Consider the following 27,128-nt stretch of genomic DNA (forward strand, 5'->3'; position numbering starts at 1 on the left):
AAGATTCTTTGTCTGTTCTATCAAGAGGATATTTTAGATATTAACATCTCATGTATGTTCCCAAAGTGGTGAAGGGTATCATATAGTCGGCCTCGTCCGACTTTTGAACGTTCCTGTTCCAAATGACATGTGTATGGATTGATTAAAATAGGTTCATATATCTATATAGATCACACATTTCAAGCCCACAAAAGATGCTACGTTTATTCTATCGACAGGTTATTGTATATATAAGACCAAAATTATTAGAGAAGGACGTATGTTCTATTGGCTTTATATTGGTATATCAATAAATATATATCCAAAGTGGTGAAGGGTATCATATAGTCCACCTCTTTTCGACTTTTGAAATGTCCTTGCGGTTTTTTATTTATAACAATGGTAAAAGAAAATAATAGGGTGAAATGGTTTGACCTGAAGGGACCATAAATTCACACTATAACATCAATTGTCAATTTTCCTGTTTTATAAGCTAGCTTGTTTAAATCTATACTTCGATTTTTATTTTTGGGTCAAAGCTGTGATGAAGAAATATTTCGAACTTCATGTCCCTCAATGACATCCACAAAAGATTCGCATCGTTGAGGTGTGAGAAAGCCGTGAATTGAAATCGGGACTACAATGAATATGTAGTCAATTCCATAAAATTATTCCTTATAATCTCCACACCCCAAAATATTTGTATTGGAAATGAAACAAGATTCCAGTAACATACACACAGCACAATACATCACATACTTCATTGTCCCGTGCCAAAGGAAAAAGTTTTAATACTTGGTTTTATTATTTATTTCACGAAAAAAAATAAACTTTTGTATCGTCATCACCACCTTCGCCATCATTATTAACATTGGTATTGTTTTCGCTCTCCCAATCCGGCAAAAATAGGGAACAATAGTACTAACAACATGGAAACAGGTATATGTACATATAAAAATACAGGCATACACAGATCCTGGCTCTTTGAGAACAAAACATAAAAACGCCAACAGGAACAACAATCGAAACAGCCAAATGAATCGAAATTTACCTACCTTTATTCAGGGATTTTTTTTTGGTTTTGAATTTCTGGTTTTTTGTTCTTTTAGCTGGAATTGTCGGTAAATTTTTGACTGATTGAACTGTTCCTTTGCAATATTTTATATTTTTCTTGTTCGTGTATTTTTTTTGGGGACATCAATACAAACAAAAAACCCCACACACACATACAACACAATTTTTGTCAAATTACAACCATTGTTGTTAGGCAACACGAGGTTGCTTCTTTTCTTTTTATTTGTTTGAACTTTGTATTGTATGGTCTATGTCAATGTCTTGACTTTATATTGAACAAAAAACTTGTTTTTCTTTCTTTAAAAGCCACCATAATTGTATTAAGAAGTTTACTTCACTTTTCTTTAAGAAAAAATTCAATTAAATGTCAATGGCATACATGATTCTACAATTAAAAATTAAGAAAAAAACTTTTTTTTTTATTTTTGTAAAAAAAAAACTTTCAATTTAATTACACATAAGACAAAAAGTGTGTCTTCTCTCCTTCTTCTTTTTCTGTGATAATAACAAAGTTAGAAAAGTTTTCAAAATATTCTGAGAAATGTTTTTTGTATTTGTTTTATATATTTGAGATCTGATTTAAATTGTGTTTTGTTGGAAGGGGCCTTAACTGTCTTGCACGTATGTTCTAAATGATAGAACTTGTTAATGACATTGTGCAACACAGAAAATTATCCGAAGATTCCAAAAAATTATGAGAGGGGCTAAACATAAAAGACATTTGTACGAAACATTGCCACGCCGTTTTAGGTTACCTCATGACGTAAACTTTCAAAATGCCGATACACATGTCTTCTATTTGTAGCCCTTCAGTTTTGAAAGTTCCCGATAATAGCAAAAAAAAATTACATTTGATGCACCGTGTAACTTAATCAATCGACTACACCATTTTGGGTATATACAAGAGATGCTCTACGAACTTATACTTTTGATATAGCCCCCATATATATTTTCGTCCGATTTAATGTATATGGTGTACCAAAGTCCCTATATATCTTCCAATTTGCACGCAATTTTGTACAGTGTACTAAATTAGGTTTAGAATGATGTGTATTAAGTTTTCCGAAAATCGGTCCAGATTTTGATATAGCTCCCATATATATTTTTGTCCGATTTTATATAAAAGGTGTACCAAAGTCCCTACATATATTTCGATTGGCACGAAATTTATCATAATGTACAGAATTAGGTCTAGAATGATGTGCATTAAGTTTCCGGAAAATCGGTTCAGATTTAGATATAGCTCCCATATATATTTTCTTCCGATTTTATGGAAATTGTGCCCTAAAGTCCCAGAGTTTTTCCGATCGCCACACAATTTTGTACAATGGACTGTAGTTAATGTTTAAATAAATGAGTTTAAATAAATGGTGCCACCAGGAACTCAAAATCTGGACGATATGCACAAAACATACTGAAATTAGTATAACCTAACCTGTGAGATGTTTCGATGAAATCGGTTTAGCTTTTATATGTATATATTTTCGTCCGATTTTAAGTAAACGGTGCACCAAACGCCTAATGTTTATCAGACATTTTTCCAAATAATGAACGGGAGTCCCATATTATGGATTTCTTGTCCCGATAAACCTTTTTTATGTCAACATTTGATGACAGCACCCATTTCTAACTTTTCCATTGTAAAAAAATTGCTCATGCTTTTTTTTAAACATCTGTTTCTATATGAAGAAGTTGCCAGATCGAAACAAAACACGTAACTTTTTCTGTTCATATCTCGCTTTTTGTGCTAGGCTAAGTAGTTTCCGAACTGCCCTCGTATTTTCCCCATCTTCGAAGTTTGGAAGAAATATTAAATCGGCAATAATTCTAAGAGTGTATTGACCTCAGATATTTTTCCAAATAATTAACGGGTGTCACCATATTATTATGAATTTCTTGTCCCGATAAACCTTGTTTATGTAAATATTTGATGACAGCACCCAATTCTAATTTGTCCATTGTAAACAAATTGCTCATGCGTCTTTTTTGAACACCTGTTTTTATATGAAGAAGTTGCCAGATCGAAACAAAACACTTAACTTTTTCTATTCATATCTCGCTTTTTGTGCTAGGCTAAGAAGTTTGGAAGAAATACTAAATCGGCAATAATTCTAAGAGTGTATTGACCTCAAAAGAGGCTATGGCTATAAATCCAGGAAATCAGAATGCTACCGGATTTGTCCACAGATTGTAGATAGTTGCAAGCCCAATAACATTTATTTGGTAGCTGCGAATCAAATTATCGAACACAGACAGGTAGTGGGTTTTGAGGGAGAGTCATGGAGAAAATGACTGAGTGCTGATGACCCAAGCGGAATTGGTTTAAGGTCACATTCCTTAAGCTGGTATGATTTTTTCCCCGTGTCCGTTAGTGTTTCATGAAGTTTCCGAACTGCCCTCGTATTTTCCCCATCTTCGAAGTTTGGAAGAAATATTAAATCGGCAATAATTCTAAGGGTGCAATGACCTCAAAATAGGCTATGGCTATAAATCCAGGAAAGCAGAATGCTACCGGACTTGTCCACAGATTGTAGATAGTTGCAAGCCCAATAACATTTATTTGGTAGCTGCGAATCAAATTATCAAACACAGACAGGTAGTGGGTTTTGAGGGAGAGTCACGGAGAAAATGACTGAGTGCTGATGACCCAAGCTGAATTGGTTTAAGGTCACATTCCTTAAACTGGTATGATTTTTAACCCGTGTCCGATAGTATTTCACGATTTTTATTTAGGGTACCGATTATATTTGAATGGAGCCTTATTGATACCAGGCGGCCAGATTAAGTTTTTCAGGCGCTAAGTTCCAAGTCGTTGTTGTTGTAAGATGCTATGTCGACACCTCATTTAATGGGACGACCACCTCCTAATTCTCGGTTTAAAAATTTTTCATATTGCAATGCCCATATTTAGATATTTTTTGTTTCTTAAATTATATATAGCTTATCATTATTTCTCAAATCATTTTATAACAAAATTTGTTAACAAAAAAACTGTAATAATCTTTCATCTCATTATTTACACTGCGATTTGTAAATAAAGTCATTAATTGTGATTTATGTTGATGTTAATTTCGATATCATAATACGTCGATGTATATATTATATAAACAATAGCATGATTTATTTTCTGTTTGTTCTACTAAATAAATAAACTAATAAACACGTGGTTAGTTGTTGCTGTTGTTGTTCTCTGCTTCAAACTAATCGCTGAATTACCTCAATGCCATCAACAACTGCTAAACAAATCAGCCAAACATGCCAACCACGACACACCAACAACAATCAAACATTCACATATCAAAGTTTTCATTTTCATTTGACCTAAACCTAAATATAATTCTAACACGCGATTGAAGTTGCACCATCACCCTGCATAGGCTAATACCCTGCCCTCTCACACCTCTTCCCTCACATAAGCTAATCAAGAAGAGATATTTTCCCTCCTGCCTGCCTACCGCTTTTTTTCCAATATCCTTGATTTGTATTCAAGTGAAAATACAAAAACCAAAAATGAAATGGGATGAGCTGAGCTGAGCTGAACTGACCCGGTGGTGTAGCTGTTGTTGTTTACTCTGAACTCAAACCGCTGGCAAAACAAATACAAATGTCCGAACTGTGGTATGGTGTTTATTTGTTTTTGTGGCACTGAAGTGTGTTTCGATTGCAACATGGCGAGAGGCAGTCAAGGAGCGGTGTGGTGGGGTGTGACGTACGTTTATCCTTTTCGTGTTTATATAACACTACTATTATTGGTTTACCCTTCATTTCTTGTTTCGTTTTGTCAGTTTAACCGGACTTTTGTTTTGTAGGATCCGCCACCACCACAACCAACATACATACACACATAAAACCTTTGCATGCATTGCTTTATTATTAGCCTCATGACTCAGTGAATGTGGTCGTAGTCAGAGTGTAGATATGTATGTATGTACGTATGTGCTGCATGTGAGGGCAAATAATTTTTATTACATTTCGTGAAATGAAAGTGAAAACCATGTAAATACATTAAAATTTAATAAAAAAAAAAATAAGAAAATTACTTTAATCAAAATGTATGTATGTAGTTGCAAAATAATGTAATTGCAATATTATTAATGCACTTATAGTATTCTCATATTACGAAGCAAATGTGTGTAAATAATATCAAGAGTATTTCATAGGATATATGTTTTTTAATTAAAAATTTAATAATAATAATATAAGTTTTTTTCATTTTCTTTTTTGTTCAGGTTGGATAAAGTCTTGAGCATGTAATGTAATGCTTTTTTGAGATACACAGGATGGTAAATCAGCCAGTATAAGGTGAAGTTTATATTAAACTAGCGGGCCCGGCAAACGTTGTCTTCCATACCAATATTGTTGATGTATAATTCACATAACGATAGTCCAATATTAAGTTTGTTTTTTCTACCCTTCACGATTTAAGATAGTGCTCTGAAATTGGCACATACATTGCTACTACTCCTAGGATATTTAGTTTTGAAAATGTTCAATATTAGTACACTATTTAGGGTAGCCCCATGCAACGTCGCAATATGAGAAATTTTGACCATTTCGGTATTTTGAAGATCTTGGGTACGGTTTTCAACAGAACTGCTTTTAATATAATATAAGGTATACATATTGAACAGGAAGACTCTCTACATTATCCATATTGGCCCAAGTATCCGGGTAACCCCTAAATATTTGGTATTTGGCTGTAATTTTATATTTTGGATGGTCATTGAGTAGAAAATGTTCTTAAAAAAATTCGCCCATCTTCTGAAAAGCCTCCATATAATGTCACTCCACATTGGCATTGGATTTGGGCACGTTTTTCAATCTAAGCAGCTATAATTGCTTGTCTTATTTGGCAGCATGAATCCTACTAAAAATTGTCATTATTGGTCCACTATTTTGAATTTTGGGAGTTTGGTCACTGTTTTGGCTGTAATTATATAATTGGTCCAAGATTGCGGTTAGCACCCATATAATGGTATCCCCATGATTTCCCATGTGGTGTCAAATCTTCCTACCAAAAATTAATATATCTCCATTTAAAATATTTCATACCGGGATATTGGTGGTGAGATATATTATTATCCATTAGATTATTATCTAGATTATTTTCTACTTAGGTCTAAGTTTTGATATAACATCTACATACAGGTCTCGCCCCATTTTCGGTATTATAAGGACATTGACCGAATTTTCTCATAGAGTTGGCTATAATTAGGCATAAAGAATTCCTGTGAATAAAAAACATCATCCCAGAAATTATGCAATGTAGGTTAACGTTTTAAAAAGACTTTATAATTATTTCCCGTTCAATTTTTAGTATGTGGAAGTTCTTACCACCGTTTTCCAACCTGAGAGTTATCGGTAGTTCGAACGAATAATTGGCATCGGACGGAGGGTTTGGTATAACCTTGGCTATTTTTTCTAATATTGCTGTTTTTTCTTAGTTGTTCTCTTTCCAGCTGATCTTAATTATAGATTTTTGCAAAGAAAATATCTCTGTGATACCCATTTTTGGTATCGGATATACGCGAGGTGTTCTGTTTATAAGTTCAAATATATTGAAAACACGATTAGGCATATAACCACCTTATTTCATATATCCGTGGCATAGCAACATTTCAGGTACTTTAAGGAACAACATGTTCCTATTATTATTATTATTTTCGAACAAATTAATATAGGACATGGATCTTAAAATCAGAATACCCTGACGAACTCGATTCAGAATGGCTTCTGATTTTCCATCCTTGCATAAGTCCCAAAATGTACGTGCATTCTTTGAAAAACGTGTACATACAATGATCGTGTGTGCATTCAATGATATATATCCACATTATTTTCTGTAATCTCAAAAAAAGAAATCATTACAATGTCAATCCAATTAAAAACATAAAATAAAATATTTTGAAAATTTTCAATAATTGACAAATAACGGCTGAAAAGAATGATACGCTACCAATTCCAGTTCAAAATATCTCAGAATAACAACTACAACGTGGTGCAATCAAAATTGCTCGATACTAAATTCGTGGAAATGCAAATATGCTTCATAATACATTTTTGCAAATTTTTCGCGGTTTTCGATTTTTTCTCACCTTTTAAACCTTCCATGAAGCTCCACGAACACTTCAGGACTAAGATAAGAAAAATCCATTCAACCGTTCCCGAGTTTTAGCGAGACTAACGAACAGCAATTCATTTTTATATATATAGAAGATTTGTCATTCCATTTGAAACACCTTGAAATAACTATCGAAGACCCCATAGATAATACAATGTTGATTAGAATAAAATTCTATTTCTATGTTCGTTTGTCTAAAGTTTCGGGGTTACCCCCTTATAGCGGCACATCCCAATATTTGGGTCGGTGGGAACGTTGTTCAATCGAAATGTTTATTATTTGGTATTTGGGTTCTTACGATACACCCTAATATTCGGTATTTTGTGTGTATTGGTCATTATTTTCATCGCAATTGGCTGTATTTTCAATTTCCACTTTACGACATTTTTACTTGGTGGATGGTCAATTTTTTTCGACAGAGAAAATGCTTCGTCATGTTTTGTTGAGTTCTTTGACTATTTACTACTCCAAGAAAGTTGATCAAAGTATCGGGTTTAAGTTTTGTGTAAAAAATGAAATTAAATGCGTCAGAACAAAAAAAAAAATGTTTTTGATATTTATTGAGAAATTAAAAAAAAAAAACAGTAAGGAAAGTAGTAAAGTCGGACGGGGCCGACTATATGATAACCTTAACCACTGCGGGTACATAGTCTCCTAGCAGCTGTCGCCTTTTCGAAAGAACATTGACGTGGAATTGAACGAGAGATATATAACAACTTTGGTGCACCATTTCTATTACATCGGACGAAAATATATATGGGAGCTAAATCTAGTTTTGAACAAATTTTCACGAAACTTAGCACACATCATAATAGACTCAATTCAGCACGCTATGCCAAATTTCGTGCATATCGAAAGATATTTAGGGAGTTTGGTGCACCATATTTATGGGATATATATCTAAATCTGTACCGATATTCACAGAATTTAACACACACCATTCTATACTTAATTTAGTGCGCTATACAAAATTTCGTGCAAATCGAAAGGTATATAAGGACTTTGGTTCAACATACACATTAAGTCGGGCGAAAATATATATGGGATCTGTATCTAAATCTGAACCGATTTTCACGAAACTTGACACACATCATTCCAGACTTAATTCAATACGCTGTGCCAAATTTCATGCATATCGAAAGATATTTAGGGACTTTGGCGCACCATTTATATATGGGAGCTATATCTAAATCAGAACCCATAGTCACGAAACTTAACTTAACAAACTTAATTCTGTACTTAATTTAGTGCGCTATACCAAATTTCGTGCAAATCGAAAGATATATATGGACGTTGGTTCAACATAGCTATATCTAAATCTGAACCGATTTTCACGAAACTTGACACACATCATTCCAGACTTAATTCAATAGGTTGTGCCAAATTTCGTGCATATCGAAAGATAAATAGGGATTTTGGTTCGCCATTTACATTAAATCGGACGAACATATATATGGGAGATATAACTAAATCTGAACCGATTTGCACGAAACTACACGTACGTCATTCGAGGTCTAATTCAGTACGCTATGCCAAATTTCGTGCAAATCGAAAGGTATTTATGGACGTTGGCGCACTATTAATATAAGGAACCTGTATCTAAATCTGAACCGATATTCACGAAACTTAATACACATCATTCTGCACTTAATTCAGTACGCCATGCCAAATTGTATGCAAATCGAAAGTTATATAGTGACTTTGGTGCAAGATTTACATACAATCGTACGAAACTATATATGGGATCTATATCTAAATCTGAACCGATTTTCACGAAACTTAGCACACATCACTCTAGACTTAATTCCGTGCGCTGTGTCAAATTTCGGGCAAATCTAAAGATTCGGGCGAATTTATATATGGGAGCTATATCTAAGTCTGAAGCGATTTTTCCCAATTTCAATAGGGTTCGTCCTCGGGCCAAATAAATGAGCTGTGTCAAATTTTATCCAATTCGGATCATAAGTGCGACCTGCCCTTTGTTTACAATTTAACATCAACATAAATCGACTCAAAAAGTGATTCTATGCTTATTCTCAAATGGAACCATGGGTCAATCTCGTTTCCTTTTGCCTGTTACAAACATATGCACAAAGACATAATACCCTGTACCACAGTGTGGTGAAGGATATAAAAATTAATATTGACCCAGGTCGGTATTTTGAAAATTTTAGAATTTTTTTGAGAATTTTTTCTGCTAAAAAATATCTATATCGATCCCCGTTTTATTATAGCCCCATATAAAGGTAATTCTATTATTAGATATTTTGAGAATTTCAATCATCTTTTCTCACGTAGTTTTTATGTGTTTTCTTCATTTATTTTAGATATTTTGATTGTCAAGTTCGAAGAGGGGCTGCATTGGTCCATACCATAAAGGACACCCTCAATTTTCGGTATTTTGGCGTTCTTGAGAGCGTTTTTCAACCGAATTCGCTGAAATTTGGTATTTGGTAAAAACTGTTCCTACCAAAAATTTATAAACATTCGCCCCTTTTTGTGGTTATTCCTATATAAGCCCCTTCTTATATTAAATTAGTTAGCTGATTAGTTCCGTTTGTAGGCGTATTCTACCATAGTACAGGGGATAGTCGATACTTGAAATAGTCAGTTTTATCCTACAAATTATGGGATTCTAAGACGATTTAGCCATTGATTGTAATCAATCCGCTTTATTAGGAAATCGTGATGAAAGACTCAAATTATGAAATGTATCGGCCAGCATTTAGGCCTCTCCACCATATAATTATACCTCCTGAAGGAAAGAATTGAGACACAAAACAAAAATATTGGGTTCGAAATTGACATATGTCGGTCATTAATTAGGTGTAGCCCAACACCAAATATTCACTCATTTATACACTATGTAATCTAAATTGCAGTAGTTTGAGGATTGTATATTCTACCATGCGTTATTAGTATCAGTCCACGCTTTGGGGTTTTTATTAATTCATTTGTATTTGGTGTACACAATGCTTTACATAAACCGGTTCGTAGAATTATCGGTATAGGTTCACTTTTGAAATATCTTGAATATCTTGAAATATTACATGTGAGTCTGTATTGAGGAATGGGGATTTAAAGTTAGAATTTTGACATTTGATGTTGAAGTTGGTGTACAATATTCCAAATGGTACTAAAATTTAATTCAATTTAATCATATTTAGTAGTACAATTAATAGAGCTATAATTATACCATTTAGTTTGAATATAGAATAGGGCTGATATAACGATGTTTTTGTTAAATTAATTCTCAAATGTTCTAAAAATTATATATATTAATTTTTGTACAAGTACTATTAGGCTATGGAATTGAGCTAGAAATTTTCGATATTATCATTATACCCTTCACCACACTGTGGTACAGGGTATTATGTCTTTGTGCATATGTTTGTAACAGGCAAAAGGAAACGAGATAGATACATGGTTCCTTTTGAGAATATGCATAGAATCACTTTCTAAGTCGATTTATGCATGTCCGTCTGTCTGTCCATGTATTTATGTGAACAAAGTACAGGTCGCATTTATGATCCGATTTGGATGAAATTTGGCATAGGTCACTTATTTGGCCCAAGGACGAACCCTTTTGAAATTGGGAAAAATCGGTTCAGATTTAGATATAGCTCCCATATATATTTTCGTCCGATTTGAGGTAAATGGTGCACCGAAGTCCCTATATATCCTTCGATTGGCACGAAATTTGGCACAGCGTAATTAATTAGCCCTACAATGATGTGTGCTGAGATTCATAAAAATCGGTTCAGATTTAGATATAGCTCCCATATATAGTTTCGTCCAATTTTATGTAAATGGTGCACCAAAGTCCCTATATATCATTCGATTTGCACGAAATTTGGCACAGCGTAATGAATGAAGTATAGAATGATGTGTGCTGAGTTTCATGAAAATCGGTTCAGATTTAGATATAGCTCCCATATATATTTTCGTCCGATTTAAGGTAAATGGTGCACCGAAGTCCCTATATATCTTTCGATTGGCACGAAATTTGGCACAGCGTAATGAATTAGCCCTAGAATGATGTGTGCTGAGTTTCATAAAAATCGGTTCAGATTTAGATATAGCTCCCATATATAGTTTCGTCCGATTTTATGTAAATGGTACACCAAAGTCCCTATATAGCTTTCGATATAGAATAATGTGTGTTAAGTTTCCTGAAAATCGGTTCAGATTTAGATATAGCTCCCATATATATTTTCGTCCAATTTAATGTAAATGGTCCACCAAAGTCCTTATATATCTTTCGATTTGCACGTAATTTAGCATATCGTATTCAATTAAGTCTAGAATGATGTGTGCTAAGTTTCGTGAAAATCGGTTCCGATTTAGATATAGCTCCCATATATAGATTCGTCCGATTTTACGTAAATGGTGCACCAAAGTCCCTATATATCATTCGATTTGCATGAAATTTGGCAGAGCGTTCTGTATAAAGTGCAGAATGATTTGTGCTGAGTTTGGTGAGAATCAGTTCAGATTTATTTATAGCTCCCATATATATTTTCGTCCGATTTATGTAAATGGTACTACCAAAGTCCCTATATATCTCTCGGTTGGCACGAAATATGGCACAGCGTAATGAATTAGGCCTAGAATTGTGTTTGTTAAATTTCCTGAAATCGTTGAAATCGGTTCAGATTTAGATATAGCTTCTTTATTTGACCAAATGAAAGAAATTAGTATAGGTTGCAGAATGGCATGCTTATGTATCCAATTTCATTTTGCTGGTCCTTTAAAAATGCGACGTCTGTTAGGATTCATCTGTTGAATATACCCAAAGTGGTGAAGGGTATCATATAGTCGGTTCCGTCCGACTTTACTACTTTCCTTACTGGTTTTTAGTTGGTGGATAAGGTGAGCTTTACGTTGTGAAGTTGAAAACCTATAAAATCTATATAATATCAATACAAACATTTATCCAATCAATGACGTAATCAAACGTACATATATTTTTTGTTCAAAAATATATGGTGCTACCCATAGGTAGGTTCACATTCAAATAAAACCAAAAAACATTTGTGGCTTAATTGCTATAACAAATTATCTGTCCATTCCGATTATGTAAATTTTAATAATCCCATTGTCATATTACAAATACAATAAACTGTCTTGTCAATCACATCGTATGCATTCTACTTACTCTTCATCCTCCTCGTCATCATTGTTGTTGTTGTTATTTCTATTATTATCCAAACCAACATTACTTTCATAGAATACATCGTCCTCTTTGGACTCGTTATCATCGTTGTTCGGTTCGTTCTTTAAGAGATTTTTGCTATTGCCATTTGAATTCTTAAGACTTGAACTTGTCTTGATACCGCCACTGCCACCGCCCATCAGATTTAAATTCGAATTGAGGCTGTTGTAGTTCTTCTCCTCATTTCCCGATAAAATATCCACATTATTATCATCACCATTACTGATGTCCATATCATCTTCATCATCTTCGTTGTCATCGTCATCATCCGTATCGTGATTGTTGTTGTTGATATTTATGAGGTTGTTATTGCTGTTGCCATTATCATTGATACGGGCATTATCATTGTGATTAGCCGCTGCTATGGCAGCAGCTCTACGCTTCGCTTGTTCTTCCAAATATTTGGACTTTGTGATAATTTCATCACTACAAAGAAAAAGACACACGCACAAAGAAGAGGGAGAGAGGGAAAAATGCAGGTTAGAAATTAATTAAAACAATTTAGAATGGTATTTTAATAAATTATTTAAATAATTGTTTCTGTGTTTTTATTTGTTTGTTTTTTTTTTTTGTAGCAGTAATAATAAATGCTAATTGCTTTAATGGAAATTAAATTCTAATTAATATAATTTTTATTGTTTTGATAACATGGATGATTCTGGAAATTCGTGGTATGCAGAAGACAAGTTTGATGTGTTACATGGAAGTGAGGCTAGGTAAAGATGTAGTGCGTGTTTTAGCTGGAATTCAGAGATTTGGTATTTATTGCGCCTCCAAAAATGAGTAAAATTGAAATTGTGAAACGTTTGAATGTGTAGAAAATCTAAACCATAATTGACAATTTTTTGAAAGTATGTAAATTACATATAGGGAAGTCAAAATAATAAATTTCAATTCAGTGACTTATACTAAAATTTGATGGAGAATATTTTTATTCTTTATACCATCCTTCTAAAACGAAAAAAAAATTGGTACAAACTCGGTATGAGATCGATTTTTATGCATGCATGATTTAATCCGTATGCATGATTTAATTCGAATCTACACTAATTCAAGAATGTCCCTACAAAATTTCATGTGAAAATCTCAAGAACTCTTGAAGATATAGCCGATTTATTGTGTCAGCATCAAATGACGGCTAAAGGGCTTCTCAAACTTTAAACGCGTTTTTCTCTTTTGCGAATGGCGGGCACGATAACTCAAAAACTAATAAACGATTACAAATTTTTACACGTTTCTCTGTGAGTGTATAGCTATCGTATGAACTAGGATAAAGCCAATCGGTGAATATCTTCCTTATTTTTTACAAATTTTTACACCGCCATTTTGTTAATTTTAGAGCGAAGTCAATATTCTGAACAGCTATAACCCCGTTTAAAATGAGTTTACAATCATTTCTGAAAAAGGGGACCGCCGAAGAGATCTCTTCAGAGAGTTAACGTATTAGAGATATTGCAAAACAGCCATATACCTAAAATGCAAGGATTTCGAGAAATTTAAATCCTAATATTTTCAAAAGTCTTGAACGTGGGAAATATAAACTTTTAAAATGCTGATGCAGGCGTCTTCTATTACTAGCCCCTCTGTCATAATTTTTTTGAAATTTCCCGATAATTACTTTTTACCCTTTTCTTGGTCGGCAAATGGTCTTAGATCGAAATAGATGTGTCTGTGACATTCGAACGAATTAAATTATGAGGTCGATATTTTGCATATTATAACCGATATACAAATTCACGTTTTCATATCAATCTAACACACTGCAGTTATTCGCTTTGGGCTTCCTATTGTCTAGAACGACTGCTGAAGAGCACCTTAGTCGGTCGGTGCTGGTCAGAATTTAATATTTCTATACCCTTGACAGCACTGTGGTACAGGGTATTATGTATTTGTGCATGTGTTTGAAACAGTTGGTGTTAAAAAATGTACAAGTCGCATTTATAATCCGATTTGGATGAAATTTGGCACAGCCCATTTATTTGGCCCAAGGACGAACCCTATTGAAATTGGGAAAAATCGGTTCAGATTTAGATATAGCACCAAAGTCCCTGCATATTATTCGATTTGCACGAAATTTGGCATAGGGTACTGAATTGAGCGTGGAATGATGTGTGCCAATTTTCGTGAAAATCGGTTTAGATTTAAATAGAGCTCCCATATATATTTGCGTCCGATTTAATGTAAGTGGTGCACCAAAGTTCCTATATATCTTACGATTTGCCGAAATTTGGCATAGGGTACTGAATTAAGCGTGGAGTGATGTGTGTGGACTTTCGTGAAAATCGGTTGAGATTTAGATATAGCTCCCTTATATATTATCTTCATTCGACAATCTGTAAGGTAGGAGCCAGAAGTATGCGGCCCATTTTCGAGTTTTATCTAGGATTGTTAAAAAGTATTACGATGTGCAATATTTAGATTAAATCGTATTATCAATACGATTGATACTGAATTTAAAAATTTTCAAAATATTGGAGGTATTGTGGGGAAGGTACCAGAAGAGTGGACCGATGAATTTTGATTCAGTTTTTGGGATTGTCCCATATTTACTCCACTAGAGTACTAAGGAAATATTAAATTGTTATTCCGTGATTGAAATCGTCACTTTAGATGTTACACAATATGAATTTTAAGACCATGAAGCATGTATAATAAAACAAGTAAAAATGGTGTTAAGTTCGCCCTGCCTAAATTTTTATACCCTCGACCATAATGATGACAATGAAATACCTATAATAAATAAATATTTATATTTTTATACCTTTCACCACACTGTGGCACAGAGTATTTTGTCTTTGTGCATATGTTTGTAACAGGCAAAAAATAATCGAGATAGACCCATGAGTCGATTTATGCATGTTAAATTGTAAACAAAGTACAGGTCGCATTTACGTTCCGAATTGGATGAAACTTGGCTCAGCTCATTTGTTTGGCCCAAGGACGAACCCTATAGAAATTGGGAAAAATTGGTTCAAATTTAGATATAGCTCCCACATATATATTCATCCGATTTAAGGTAAATGGTGCACCAAAGTCCCTAAATATGCTTCGATTAGCACGAATTTTGGCACAGCGTACTAAATTAGGCCTAGAATGATATGTGCCGAGTTTCGTGAAAATCGGTTCAGATTTAGATATAGCTCCCATATATATTTTCGTCCAATTTAAGGTAAATTGTGCACCAAAGTCCCTGAAAATCATTTGATTTGCACGAATTGTGGCATAGCGTATTGAATTAAGTCAAGAATGACGTGTGTTAAGTTTCGTGAAAATTGGTTCAGATTTAGATATAGCTTCCATATATAGTTTCGCCCGATTTTAGGTAAATGGTGCACCAAAGTCTCTGAAAATCATTCGATTAAGTCTACAATGATGTGTACACCTCCTATATATATTTTCATCCGATTTTAAGTATATTTTGCACTAAAGATCCACAGCTAGGCCGATTGACACAACGTACTGAAATTAATATAAATTAATCTCTGGCAAGTTTGCTTCAAGTCGGTTCAGATATAGATATATCGTAGATTCCATATATAATTTCGACTTATTTATGTTTATTGTACACCAAATAATCAATATGTGTCTGATTGAGATTAAATTTTACACAGTGCAACATACCAAATAGAGTGTGTCAAGTTTGCTTTAAATCGATTTACACAAATCTGTCCCACTGTGCGCAAACGTCTCTAAACGTGCCCAAATGAAATGAAATTTAGCATAGGTTCCAGAAAGATATACAAATCACAAATTTAAGTTCGTTCAATTTCGTGTCAAAATTCCTTCATAAAGGTGACGTCTTTTCGGATACATATGTAAAATATACCCAAAGTGGTGAAGGGTATCATATAGTCGGCCCAGTCCGACTTACTACTTTCCTTACTTGTTTTTTAGTTACATTTGACATCCAATCATAATACAAAATACCAAATTACAGGCAATTCGGTTAATTAAAATTTCAGTTAATTTGATTGCAAATCTTGTAAAAAATCCCCATATTGGGGTTACAACATCATGGGGACTTCCCTTAAATGGCTCAATATTAATTAATTTGGTAAGAAAATTTACTATGCAATGAGAACCCCTAATACAAAATTACAGCCATGTTGGTTGGAAAACGTGTTAAAAATACTGAATAATGGGGCTACACATAATCTTAGGGGAATATAAATAAGTTTTGGTACGGATATGTGTTGTTCAATGGGAATACAAAATATCAAATTAATGGCGATTCGGTGGTAACCCACCAAAATCCTCAAAATACCGAGTTTGGTGGTATACTGTTATATAGGGGCTTCCCTGAAACGTGGGTCAATATTAATTATTTGTGGTACGGATATGTGTTATTCAATAAGAACTCAAAATTACAACAATTTCGGTTGGAAAACGTGTTAAAAATTTGCAGAATAGAGAATATAGAGGGATACCGTTTTGTGGGGACACCTTGTAACTTGGGTCAGTATTAATAATTTTTGGTACGAAGATTTGCTATACAATACCAAAAATACCAAAGTATCCAAAATACCGAATATTGGGGGATACCGTGGGGGCTATACAAAATTCAATGTAAATAATTTCATCAATGTTCTTTAAATCTTTGGCTGAAAAAAATGTTGCAATCAAATGAAAATAACTGAATATATATTGACGAAAAAAAGGGAAATAGAAATTTTGAAAATTGCAATTTTATTGCTGTGAGTTTTGGTAAATAACATCTTTTGTTTTGACATATCCTACAGATAAAGCTTCGCCGTATTTTGATACACTTTCCAATTGAAGTGATTTGGTGAACATGTCTGGAAACATATGTTAATAGTTCCCGAACCTAAAAGAATCTACTAGATTTGGCATTTTTGCTGCTTTTTAATCGAAACCCGTTCTGTGAAACTAGTAACATTTTTAATCAAACTTAATAGAACACGTTCTTTTTGTAAACGTTTTTCTTGAAAAATTTGGCCGTGAAAAATGGTAACTAGGGCTGCCAACTTCTGATTGATTGCTGTGTTGATTTAGGTTTTAGTAGTTTAGTTTTCCGTTCCACAACTTTTCATGATTTCAAAAAATATCAAATAATGGTTTATAATTATTATTGCAGAACTATTCAATACTGGATATTTGTTTTTAATCCTTAATGGACGATATATAAAACATTAAACTTTCCATTGTTTCAAACTTACCGATTTTTGTGCAGTTCCTTTTTCGATACACAAACTGCACTGTATTCATTTTCCAGCAGGCATATTTCACGTTTTTTACAGCTTAATGGACGGCAGAGATCGCCTGTAATAGGGAGAAAAAAAGCGTATGAATACCCTGTAATCAACAAAGTTCGCAAAAAAGGTTACAACAAAAGAAAATCTAATTAAAGTTTAATAATTTCCTGTTTTTTTTTTATGTTTTCAGTTTACAACCAACATTGGTGCGCACATGCATGCTAGGGGTTTACGCCAGTGTTGTGGTAAATACTTTTACTTGTTCTAACATGGCAACAATAAAAGTTTTATTAATATAAAAATGCAATTTAATAAAAAAATAAAAAAAAATATTAAGTTTCTCGGTAAAAAAATTAAACTAGGTCATATTTAGTCAACATTTGTGCGCCCTCCCCCTAAAGTGATGTCATTGTAAGGCATCATTGAAGGGTGATTGTCTGGCAAATGTCGTATCCATGTATGTGTATAAAGTCATCAAGAAAAAGGACAGCTGTTGCTTTTTGATTCGATTTTTTGACTGCGGGACATATATACTCGTAAAAGTTTTACTCATGTATTGTATTACATAGATATTTGTTTTTTGTCTGTTTAGAAAATCACCTTGCATTTCAATCCACTTGTATTCATTGCATGTGTGTAAGTGTGTGTGTGGGTGGGCCGATTATCCAGCACCTCAAGGGTATTACCGTTTGCCATCCATTTGTTCCAAAGAAGAAGAGGAGAACAACATTTTCAAATATAGCCCACAACAACATGTATGACAGTTTTCTGCTTCATCTTCTGTTGCTGTCGTTGGTTGCACTCGTGTTGCTGGTTGCTATTTCACAAAAAAAGATTTTCGTTTTTTTTTTGAGTTTTCCAATTTTTTTTCATATGCAGACCATATGCCTAAGCATTTGTAACCACTTGTAAGGTAGCATCATAACGGTAATGCTTCGGTTGTTCTGGGTTTGATAAGCTCCATTAGCCCAGTTCTATGTTACACACACTCACATACATATGGAGTTGTTTGTATACGAGAGGGAAGACTAGTATTTATTCTGCCACAAGATATTGACAAGACATTTATGTTTCTTCTGTTGGATATGACATTTATGACATGTGGGATAAAACTAGACTTCAATTTGAAGTGAATATTAGATAGAGAATACACTGACATATTGGCTCTAGACGTCACAAATATTTGGTTACTCATTCGTTGAGACGATAGGTCACTAAAGTTATAGAATTTAAAAAAATGAAGGTAGAGCCACGAAATAATTGAAGCAAAAGTTGAACAGTCCCTTATAATGGTCCAGACTGATATAAATAATTTTGAATGCATTTTTGAATCCACGTTGGCGGATATAAAGGTCACATTACGACATTAACGACGTAAGTGGTGACGAATCATGGGTGTATATCATTGGCACTGAAACTAAAGTCCAATGAATAGAAACGTCTAGAAGCGCCATAACTGAAGAATACACTCCAAGTTCGATCAAATGTAAAGGTTTTCTTCAACAGCAATGGTGTGTGGCATCATGAATTCCTGTCACAAGGTCGTACGGTCAATAAGGAATACTACCTTGAAATTTGGATAAAAGAAAGGATAATTATGGAGATTACACATCGATAATAGTGCGTGTGTTATTGACCAAAAACAAAATCGTTTTCATGCGTCAAACATCATTCACTGGACTTGACCTCCGCTGATTCCACCTCTCCCACAAACTGAAGATGCTGGTGAAAGGAATGCGTCTTTTTATACCCTTCACCACACTGTGGTACAGGGTATTATGTCTTTGTGCATATGTTTGTAACAGGCAAAATAATCGAGATCGACCCATGGTTCCTTTTGAGAATATGCATAGAATCACTTTCTGAGTCGATTTATGCATGTCCGTCCGTCCGTCTGTCTGTGCATGTTAAATTGTAAACAAAGTACAGGTCGCATTTATAATCCGAATTAGATGAAATTTGGCACAGGTCACTTATTCGGCTCAAGGACGAACCCTATAGAAATCGGTTCAGATTTAGATATAGCTCCCATATATATTTTCGTCCGATTTAAGGTATATCTTTCGATTTGCACGAAATTTGGCATAGTGTACTGAATTAAGCCTAGAATGATGTGTGCAAAATTTCCTGAAAATCGGTTCAGATTTAGATATAGCTCCCATATATAGTTACGTCCGATTTTAGGTATATAGTCTACTAAAGCCCCTGGAAATCTTTTGATTTGCACACATTTCGGAATAGCGTACTGAACTAAGTCTAGAATGATGTGTGCAAAGTTTCGTGAAAATCGGTTCAGATTTAGATATAGTTCCAAATATATTTTCTCCCAATTTTTGGTAAATTGTGTACCAAAGTCCCTGGAAATCTTTTCATTTGTACGAATTTTGGCAAAGCGTACTGAACTAAGTCTAGAATGATGTATGCAAAGTTTCGTGAAAATCGGTTCAGATTTAGATATAGCTCCCATATATAGTCTCGCCCGATTTTAGGTAAATGGTGCACCATAGCTAGGCCAATTGACACAACGTACTGAAGTAATACACATAAGTCTCTTGCAAGTTTCCCTGAAATCGGTTCATATATAGATATATAACAAAAACCCGACGTTTGTTAGGATACATATGTAGAATATACCCAAAGTGGTGAAGGGTATCATATAGTCTGCCCAGTCCGACTTTAGTACTTTCCTTACTGGTTACTATTGAGGATATAAAAAAAAATCGAAATACCTAAAATGTATCTCTGAAGAAGGTATGCAGAACTGCTCATCATAGACCGCTAAGGAATTTCGTTAACGAATTAGAATGGGACAAAATAAATAAGCAAATCTCAATCGGACACCCGTTGATTATTTGGAGCCCTATTAACATACAGTCTGTCGAAACCATGTATATGCACTATGTCCACATTTCTACAAAACGATATTACGCCATTCTATGCTCGATTTTGTACGCTGTGCAAAATTTCGTGTCAATTTTTTAAACAGGAGGAGTTTGGCGCACCATTTACTTAAAATCGGACGAAAATATATTTGAAAGTAATATCCAAATCTGGAGCGATTTCAACGAAATTAGCCAACGTTAGGTTATACCAACATCAATACGATTTGTGCCTATGGCCATATTTTGGGTCTTGGTGCACCATTTACTTAAAATCGGACGAAACTATATATGGGAACTATGTCTACATCTGAACCGTTTCCACCAAAACTTGACACACCTTATGTTATAGTAACTTCAGTACATTGTACAAAATTGTGTGCCAATCGGCCAAATTTTGGGTCTTAAGTGCACAATTTATCGATTTTACATTAAATCGGGCGAAAACTTATATGGGAGCTATATCTAAATGTGAACCGATTTTTACGAAACTTAGCACACATCATTCAAGACTGAATTCAGTACAATATGTCAAAATTCGTAAAAATCGAAGAAAATATAGCGGCTTTAGTGCTTCATTAACATAAAATCTGACGAAAATATATATGGGAGCTATATCTAAATCTGAACTAATTTTCATTTAAACTAAATCAGACAAAAATATATATGGGAACTATATCTAAATCAAACCAAATTCAATAGGGTTCGCCCTTGGGCCAAATACATGAGCTGTACCAAATTTCATCTAAATCGGATTATGAATGCGACCCGTATTTTGTTTCACTTTAATACCAACAAACGGACAGGCGGACGGACGGACATGCATTAATCGACTCAGAATATGATTATATGCATATTCTCAAAAGGAACCATGGGTCTATGCAGATTTTGCCTGTTACAAACATATGCTCAAAGATGACTGACTGAGCGTCGGCAATTTGACCCGTTCGACGATATAGAGAAAAACTGAGGAAGCTTATCCTCTAATTTGAACCGCTAAATAATAAATTATATGTCCGAACACCACCCATGTGTGGTATTCAGTACTAAGAGGTCGAAAATCCGGAGAGCGAAAAGGGAGTTTCCTAAGGTCGGGACTGGTTAACGTCTGGCATAATGTATGTGGATGATTGTACGATCATGGCATTGGCTAGCATTTTCAATGCTATATGCATATGCATATACGCCAAGTCCACAGTCACACTATTCAAGGGCTGGAATGAATACCCTACTGAAAAAATGATCAGTGGTGAAAAAATTCTGTCAAAACAAGTAAAAAAGTGTAAAAAATGGCTTGCAAAGGTCTTCGGAATTACATCCAGTTTTCATACCCTCCATCATAAGGTGGTGTGTGTTTTATATTTGTCATTCCGTTTGCAACACTTCGAAATATTCACCGGAGACCCCGTCATCGATATAAAACTTTATTCTTGATCAAAATTTAAGTTTATGTCGACTTGTGTTTGTCTGTCTGGCCGTCTGTTGAAATCACGATTGAGATCGCAATAGTTAAAATAGAGCTCTGAAATTCGCTAGTACTCCTAGGATGTTTTGTGTAGCAAATAAGATATAACGGTCCAAGTTTTTGTGTAGCCCCCATATAGCGGCACCCCAATGTTCGGTATTTAGGACTGGTTTTCTAACCGAATTTGTTGGAGTTATTGAATTCACACATTACGTCTGTTACAACACACAACCCAGAATAACTGAGTAGGGAGTAGGGTGCGAAACACACTCTAGACGATATCATTCTTAGTGTTAAGGCTACCTAAATAGATGTAAGCTGTAAATAAAACTACTCTGTACATAGCAACCACACGAAGCAGACGTATTTTATTTGACAAGCGAGCAGACAACAAGGAATAAAGTTCAACAGAACTTACTGCAATTTGGTATTTTAGGTTCTCATTGAAGAACACATATCCGTACCAAAAATTACTAATATTGACACAAGTTTCAGGGTAGCCCCCAAATAACGGTATTTCACAATATTCGATATTTTAAGGATGTTGGACACGTTTTCCTACCGAATTGGTTGTAATTTGTTTTTTTGGGTTATCAAGACGTAGGAACAATGTCCTCTTTGCTGCATCAGTGGGGCGATAATAGGCGACTGCAAGCGATACATGATGGAACATGTCAGAATGCCGATTTTAGAACTGTGTGGTGTGGCGAAGGTCACACCCATACATTGACCCAACAGGATGTTGTCGATGCAGTACCGGCTTGGGTGTACCGTCACAATCATCCATGATATCATCCTATGGATAGTATCCACAACCCAGGCACGTAAGAGGACAACTCCATGGTTTCGAGATAGGCCCGACTGTACAAGAATCAGAACCCCTAAACCAATAGACTTATCACCAGGGGAAAATAACATTCCAATGGAATAGGTGACCCTAATTACAGACCAACACCATGTAAATGCAGTTCTTGGAGTCCAAACTTATGGATGACTTTCAAGGCATCTACAATATTATTAGTGGTAAATTGTCATAGTACTACCTTGGGTCGAAGGGCTGTTATTATAACTCAATATTATCGCATTGTGTTATTGAATTCAAATAACTCTCTTTGATCAAGGGAAACTTTGGTTCTGTAAGGAAATATTATAATCTGACCGTAGGAGGATTTCAGATCAGTAGTATTTCCCCAACACGTATAAGCAACTCTTGTCAATATTTCCGTTGAGGAAAATACAAAGGAAATAGCTGCAATTGTGAGTCAAAGGTCTTTAGCGCTGTCAAGACTATCAAAAAAGACTTTTTTGTGTTTTCCATAAACATTTTACGGTCCTTAGAAAGTTGGAAAACTCTTATCAATACAAGTTCACTATATTGACCAAATTTTATACTTGATGATGTGTTGTGCAGTAATTATTTCGGCATGTAAATTTTTTTATTTTAATTTTTTCGCAAATAATTTAATACTCACTTGTTGGATCGTGTATCCAGCGTTTGCGTTCACCATTCATATTTGAACCGATGCCAATGCCAGATGCAGATACGGAATTCTTTGATGTCATTTGGGCATTTTTATTAACCTGCAATTAAATTAAAAAGTAAACAGTTGTTATTTTTGCTGTTATTGGTTTTCAATGGCAAATTATTTAGGTAATTAATTTTCAATTAATTTTAATTGTTGTTTATTTAATTTTTGTTGTGGTACAGGCAGACGCACATTTCGTGGTAGCCATTGACACACGAGTCCTTTGAATGGCAAAACTAACAATGAAACTTTAAACAATGAAAAATCAATTGCTACTGTCCCGTTCAATATCTCAATTAACGTGTAAGTGAGTGAGTGGGAATGGTCAATGGGACCCTTGGCCTTTTGTTGTGCATTCAATTTGCCACAGTTTTGACATAACATCGCTTGCAATAACCTTTTGCCGCACATTTTGTTGTTGTTGCTGTGTGTGCCATCAAAATTAATTGCACTTTTTGATTGCATGTCATTTGACCATTGGTGTTGTTGTAGTTTTCGTTGTATTGTTGCTGTTGTGGCCTTGTTATTTTATGATTTCTTTATGGCTCAACATATTCTGTTGTCTGGGCGGTTTTTTAATCGTTTTGTGTGCAACATAATTGTGGATTGACTTACGTATATCTGTTGTGGTGTTGTTGTTGTCGTTGCTGGTGATGATGTTGTTGTTACTTTTTTAATGTGTATATAATTTATACATAATTGATTAAATTTGCATAATTCCGTTTTCTCTTAACCTCTGTCGGCAGATTTCATGTAGAACGGGTCAAAGAGCTGTTGTCCGTTTTAATTTTTGTATTGAATTAATTATATGTGGGTGTGTGTAAATTTGTTTTTTTAATTGGATTTCAAATATGTTATTTTAAATATTACATATTTAATTATCAAACCGGATATACCTTCAATGGGCATATGAGGCGTATACGTTATGTATTTATGTTCAGGGCACGTATACGTCACGTGGGCTTTGTTAATTTAAGAAATACAATATTAACAAGTGAAAAAGGCAAGGTCGAACTTTGGATAGTGATAATGATAAAAATATTACATTTTAGAGGGCGAAGTTATATGAGCTCATCACCAACGTACACAGAATTTTATTTTGTGGGTGGCAGTTGCTGGATCGATATGCAAATTGTCATTACAAAAAAATTTCCTTCGAGGCTATTCCTACAAAGGGACCAATACATCGAACCCTTGGAGTATATATGATGTGCTATGCCTAATAAAGGAGCGATATAGCTTAATTTCCAACATAACATTTTTCCATCACAATACCTTCCTTCACGCTAAATATTACAAATACCGAAAATGGGTACGTATCATTATATGGAGCCTTGGCCTAAATGCGGGCCGACATATTTCATTCCCACACCTGACGTTCTAGTTTTTATCTCAATATTCTGAAGCATTCCGAATTTCCAACATAACATGTTTCCATCACAATCCTTCACGCTAAATATTACAAATACCGAAAATGGGTACGTATCCTTATATGGGGCCTTGGCCTAAATACGGGCAGACATATTTAATTCCGACACACCTGACGTTCTAGTTTTTATCTTAATATTCTGAAGCATTCCGAAGGTAGAATGCTTACAACAGATCGTCTAAGAATTCCATACTTGGAACACGGAACAAACCGGTTAACTATTTTAATATAAGCAAGTTGAAAAAGCGTTATGGTACCTGTCAATGAAAATATAAGGAACGTACAAAAAGAAGACCTATACCGATATTCTACAAACCGATTTATGTAAACCATTCTGTAGACCAAATACAAATTTCAGCAAATTTTAGAGGGGATTTTTCCTAAAATCTGAAAACCCCAAAACATGAACTGATAACGCGTGGTAGAGTATAAAATCCTCAAACTACTGCAATTTAGAGTCCAAAGTTATATGGGTTCAGGCCTAAGAAGGGACCAACAGTTTTGTATTTCTATTCTTTCTTTCAGGAGGTATAATTATTTGGGGGAGCTGCCTAATTGCTGGCCAATATATAAAATTTCATTATGGTCAGGATCGAGTTTTCTATTATGCTTAGAAGACGGAATGATTACATTAGATGGCTAAAACGTCTTAGAATTATATACTTTATGGGGAAAAACTGACTATTTCGAGTAACGACTATTCCCCATACTACGGTAGAATTCGCCTAATAACCTAACTATTTTAATATAAACTAGTAAGCAAAGTTAAAAAACCGGGCGGGGCCGACTATATGATACGCTTCACCACTTTGGGTTAATACAAGAAATGCTCATATATACAATATCCTTTAGATAGAATAGACATATCAACAACCAATTTTAAATTTATGAAAATTTGAATGTCAATCATCTAGCAAAATATGTGTATGATCTATATATAAATGGGCGTATATGAACCCATGCGCTACGTTGTGCACTAATGCGTCCAAAGCGGACGAACTTTAATTATTTCGTACATCATTTTGATGAAATCGTATGAAAAAATATATGGAACATTTCATGATATGCGAACAGACATATGATCTCCCATTTGGACCATTTGTTTAAAATCGGACAAGAATATATGGGGGAGCTATATCTACACCTGGTGCACCATTTACATAAAATGCGACTAAATTATTATATATACATATGTGAACTATATTTATATCTGAACTGATTTAAAACGTAACAAAAAGCATTCTAGACCAAATTCTGTACTCGCTGTTAAATTTCGTGAATGTAGAACAAACATAGGACGGACAGACGGACATGCATAAATCGACTCAGAATGTGATTCTATGCATATTCTCAAAAAGAACCATATTCTCAATTCCTTTTGCCTATAAATCGAAGGATATATAGGAACTTTGGTTCTCCATTAACATAAAACCGGACGAAAATATATTTAGGAGCTATATATAAATCTGAATCTAAATCTGAACTGATTTTTCCCAAATTTCAATAGGGTTCGTCCTTGGGCCAAATAAATGAGCTGTGCCAAATTTCATTCAATTCGGATTATAAATGCGACCTGTACAGACGACAGGTCGGACGGACGGACATTCATAAATCGACTCAGAAAGTGATTCTAAACATATTCTCAAAAGGAACCATGGGTCTATCTCGTTTCCTCTTGCCTGTTACAAACATATTTACAAAGACATAATACCCTGCACCACAGTGTAGTGAAGGGTATAAAAAGGGGGTTATATGGGTACTACCCTTAAAAGGGGCGAATATTAATTATAAATAAATAATTAATTTTTGGTAAAGAGAAGAACCGCCTACCCAGAGTGATTACAACAGTTGGAAAATTAGTCTACGGCCATGAAAGTACCTCATATGGCACGGAATCTTTATATGGGGATGTATGAAATGAGGTTGGGATTTATGTGTGAAATCATGGACCTATACTGTAAAATGTTAGGTATAGCTGTTTTCCCCTCCAAAACCTCGGAAAGCCAAACTACGGCAGGAAAAAAGCAACAGAAATCTTTAAAATACAAAAATATTGGGTGTGTTAATGCATAAACCGACTTTAGAAAATATACAGACAGCCGCAGCTCGCCTGTATAATAAATTAGAAGACTCGGCGACCCCGACCGTTCTTGTTGAGTGGTTGTAAAGCACTAATTTTATTTTAAAATATTTATCCTTATGTTCTATTTAAACAACTCTTGCTTAG

General features: G+C 34.5%; 1 protein-coding gene across 1 annotated transcript; it reads right to left on the reverse strand.

The window, feature by feature from the left end:
* Window positions 1-12,365: 12,365 nt before the first annotated feature.
* On the reverse strand, window positions 12,366-23,527 carry LOC133331937 (proteoglycan Cow-like; the record flags this gene model as incomplete). Its single annotated transcript, XM_061540325.1, has 4 exons — window positions 12,366-12,371; window positions 12,410-12,815; window positions 17,567-17,669; window positions 23,419-23,527. Coding segments are annotated over 4 exons (624 nt in total), but the record flags the coding sequence as incomplete, so codon positions are not given.
* Between the last annotated feature and the right edge of the window lie 3,601 nt (window positions 23,528-27,128).

Source organism: Musca vetustissima, unplaced genomic scaffold (genome assembly GCF_032173495.1).
Source record: "Musca vetustissima isolate MV318-11 ecotype Yass unplaced genomic scaffold, APGP_CSIRO_Mvet_v1 utg77732, whole genome shotgun sequence".
NCBI classification, from domain to species: Eukaryota; Metazoa; Arthropoda; class Insecta; order Diptera; family Muscidae; genus Musca; species Musca vetustissima.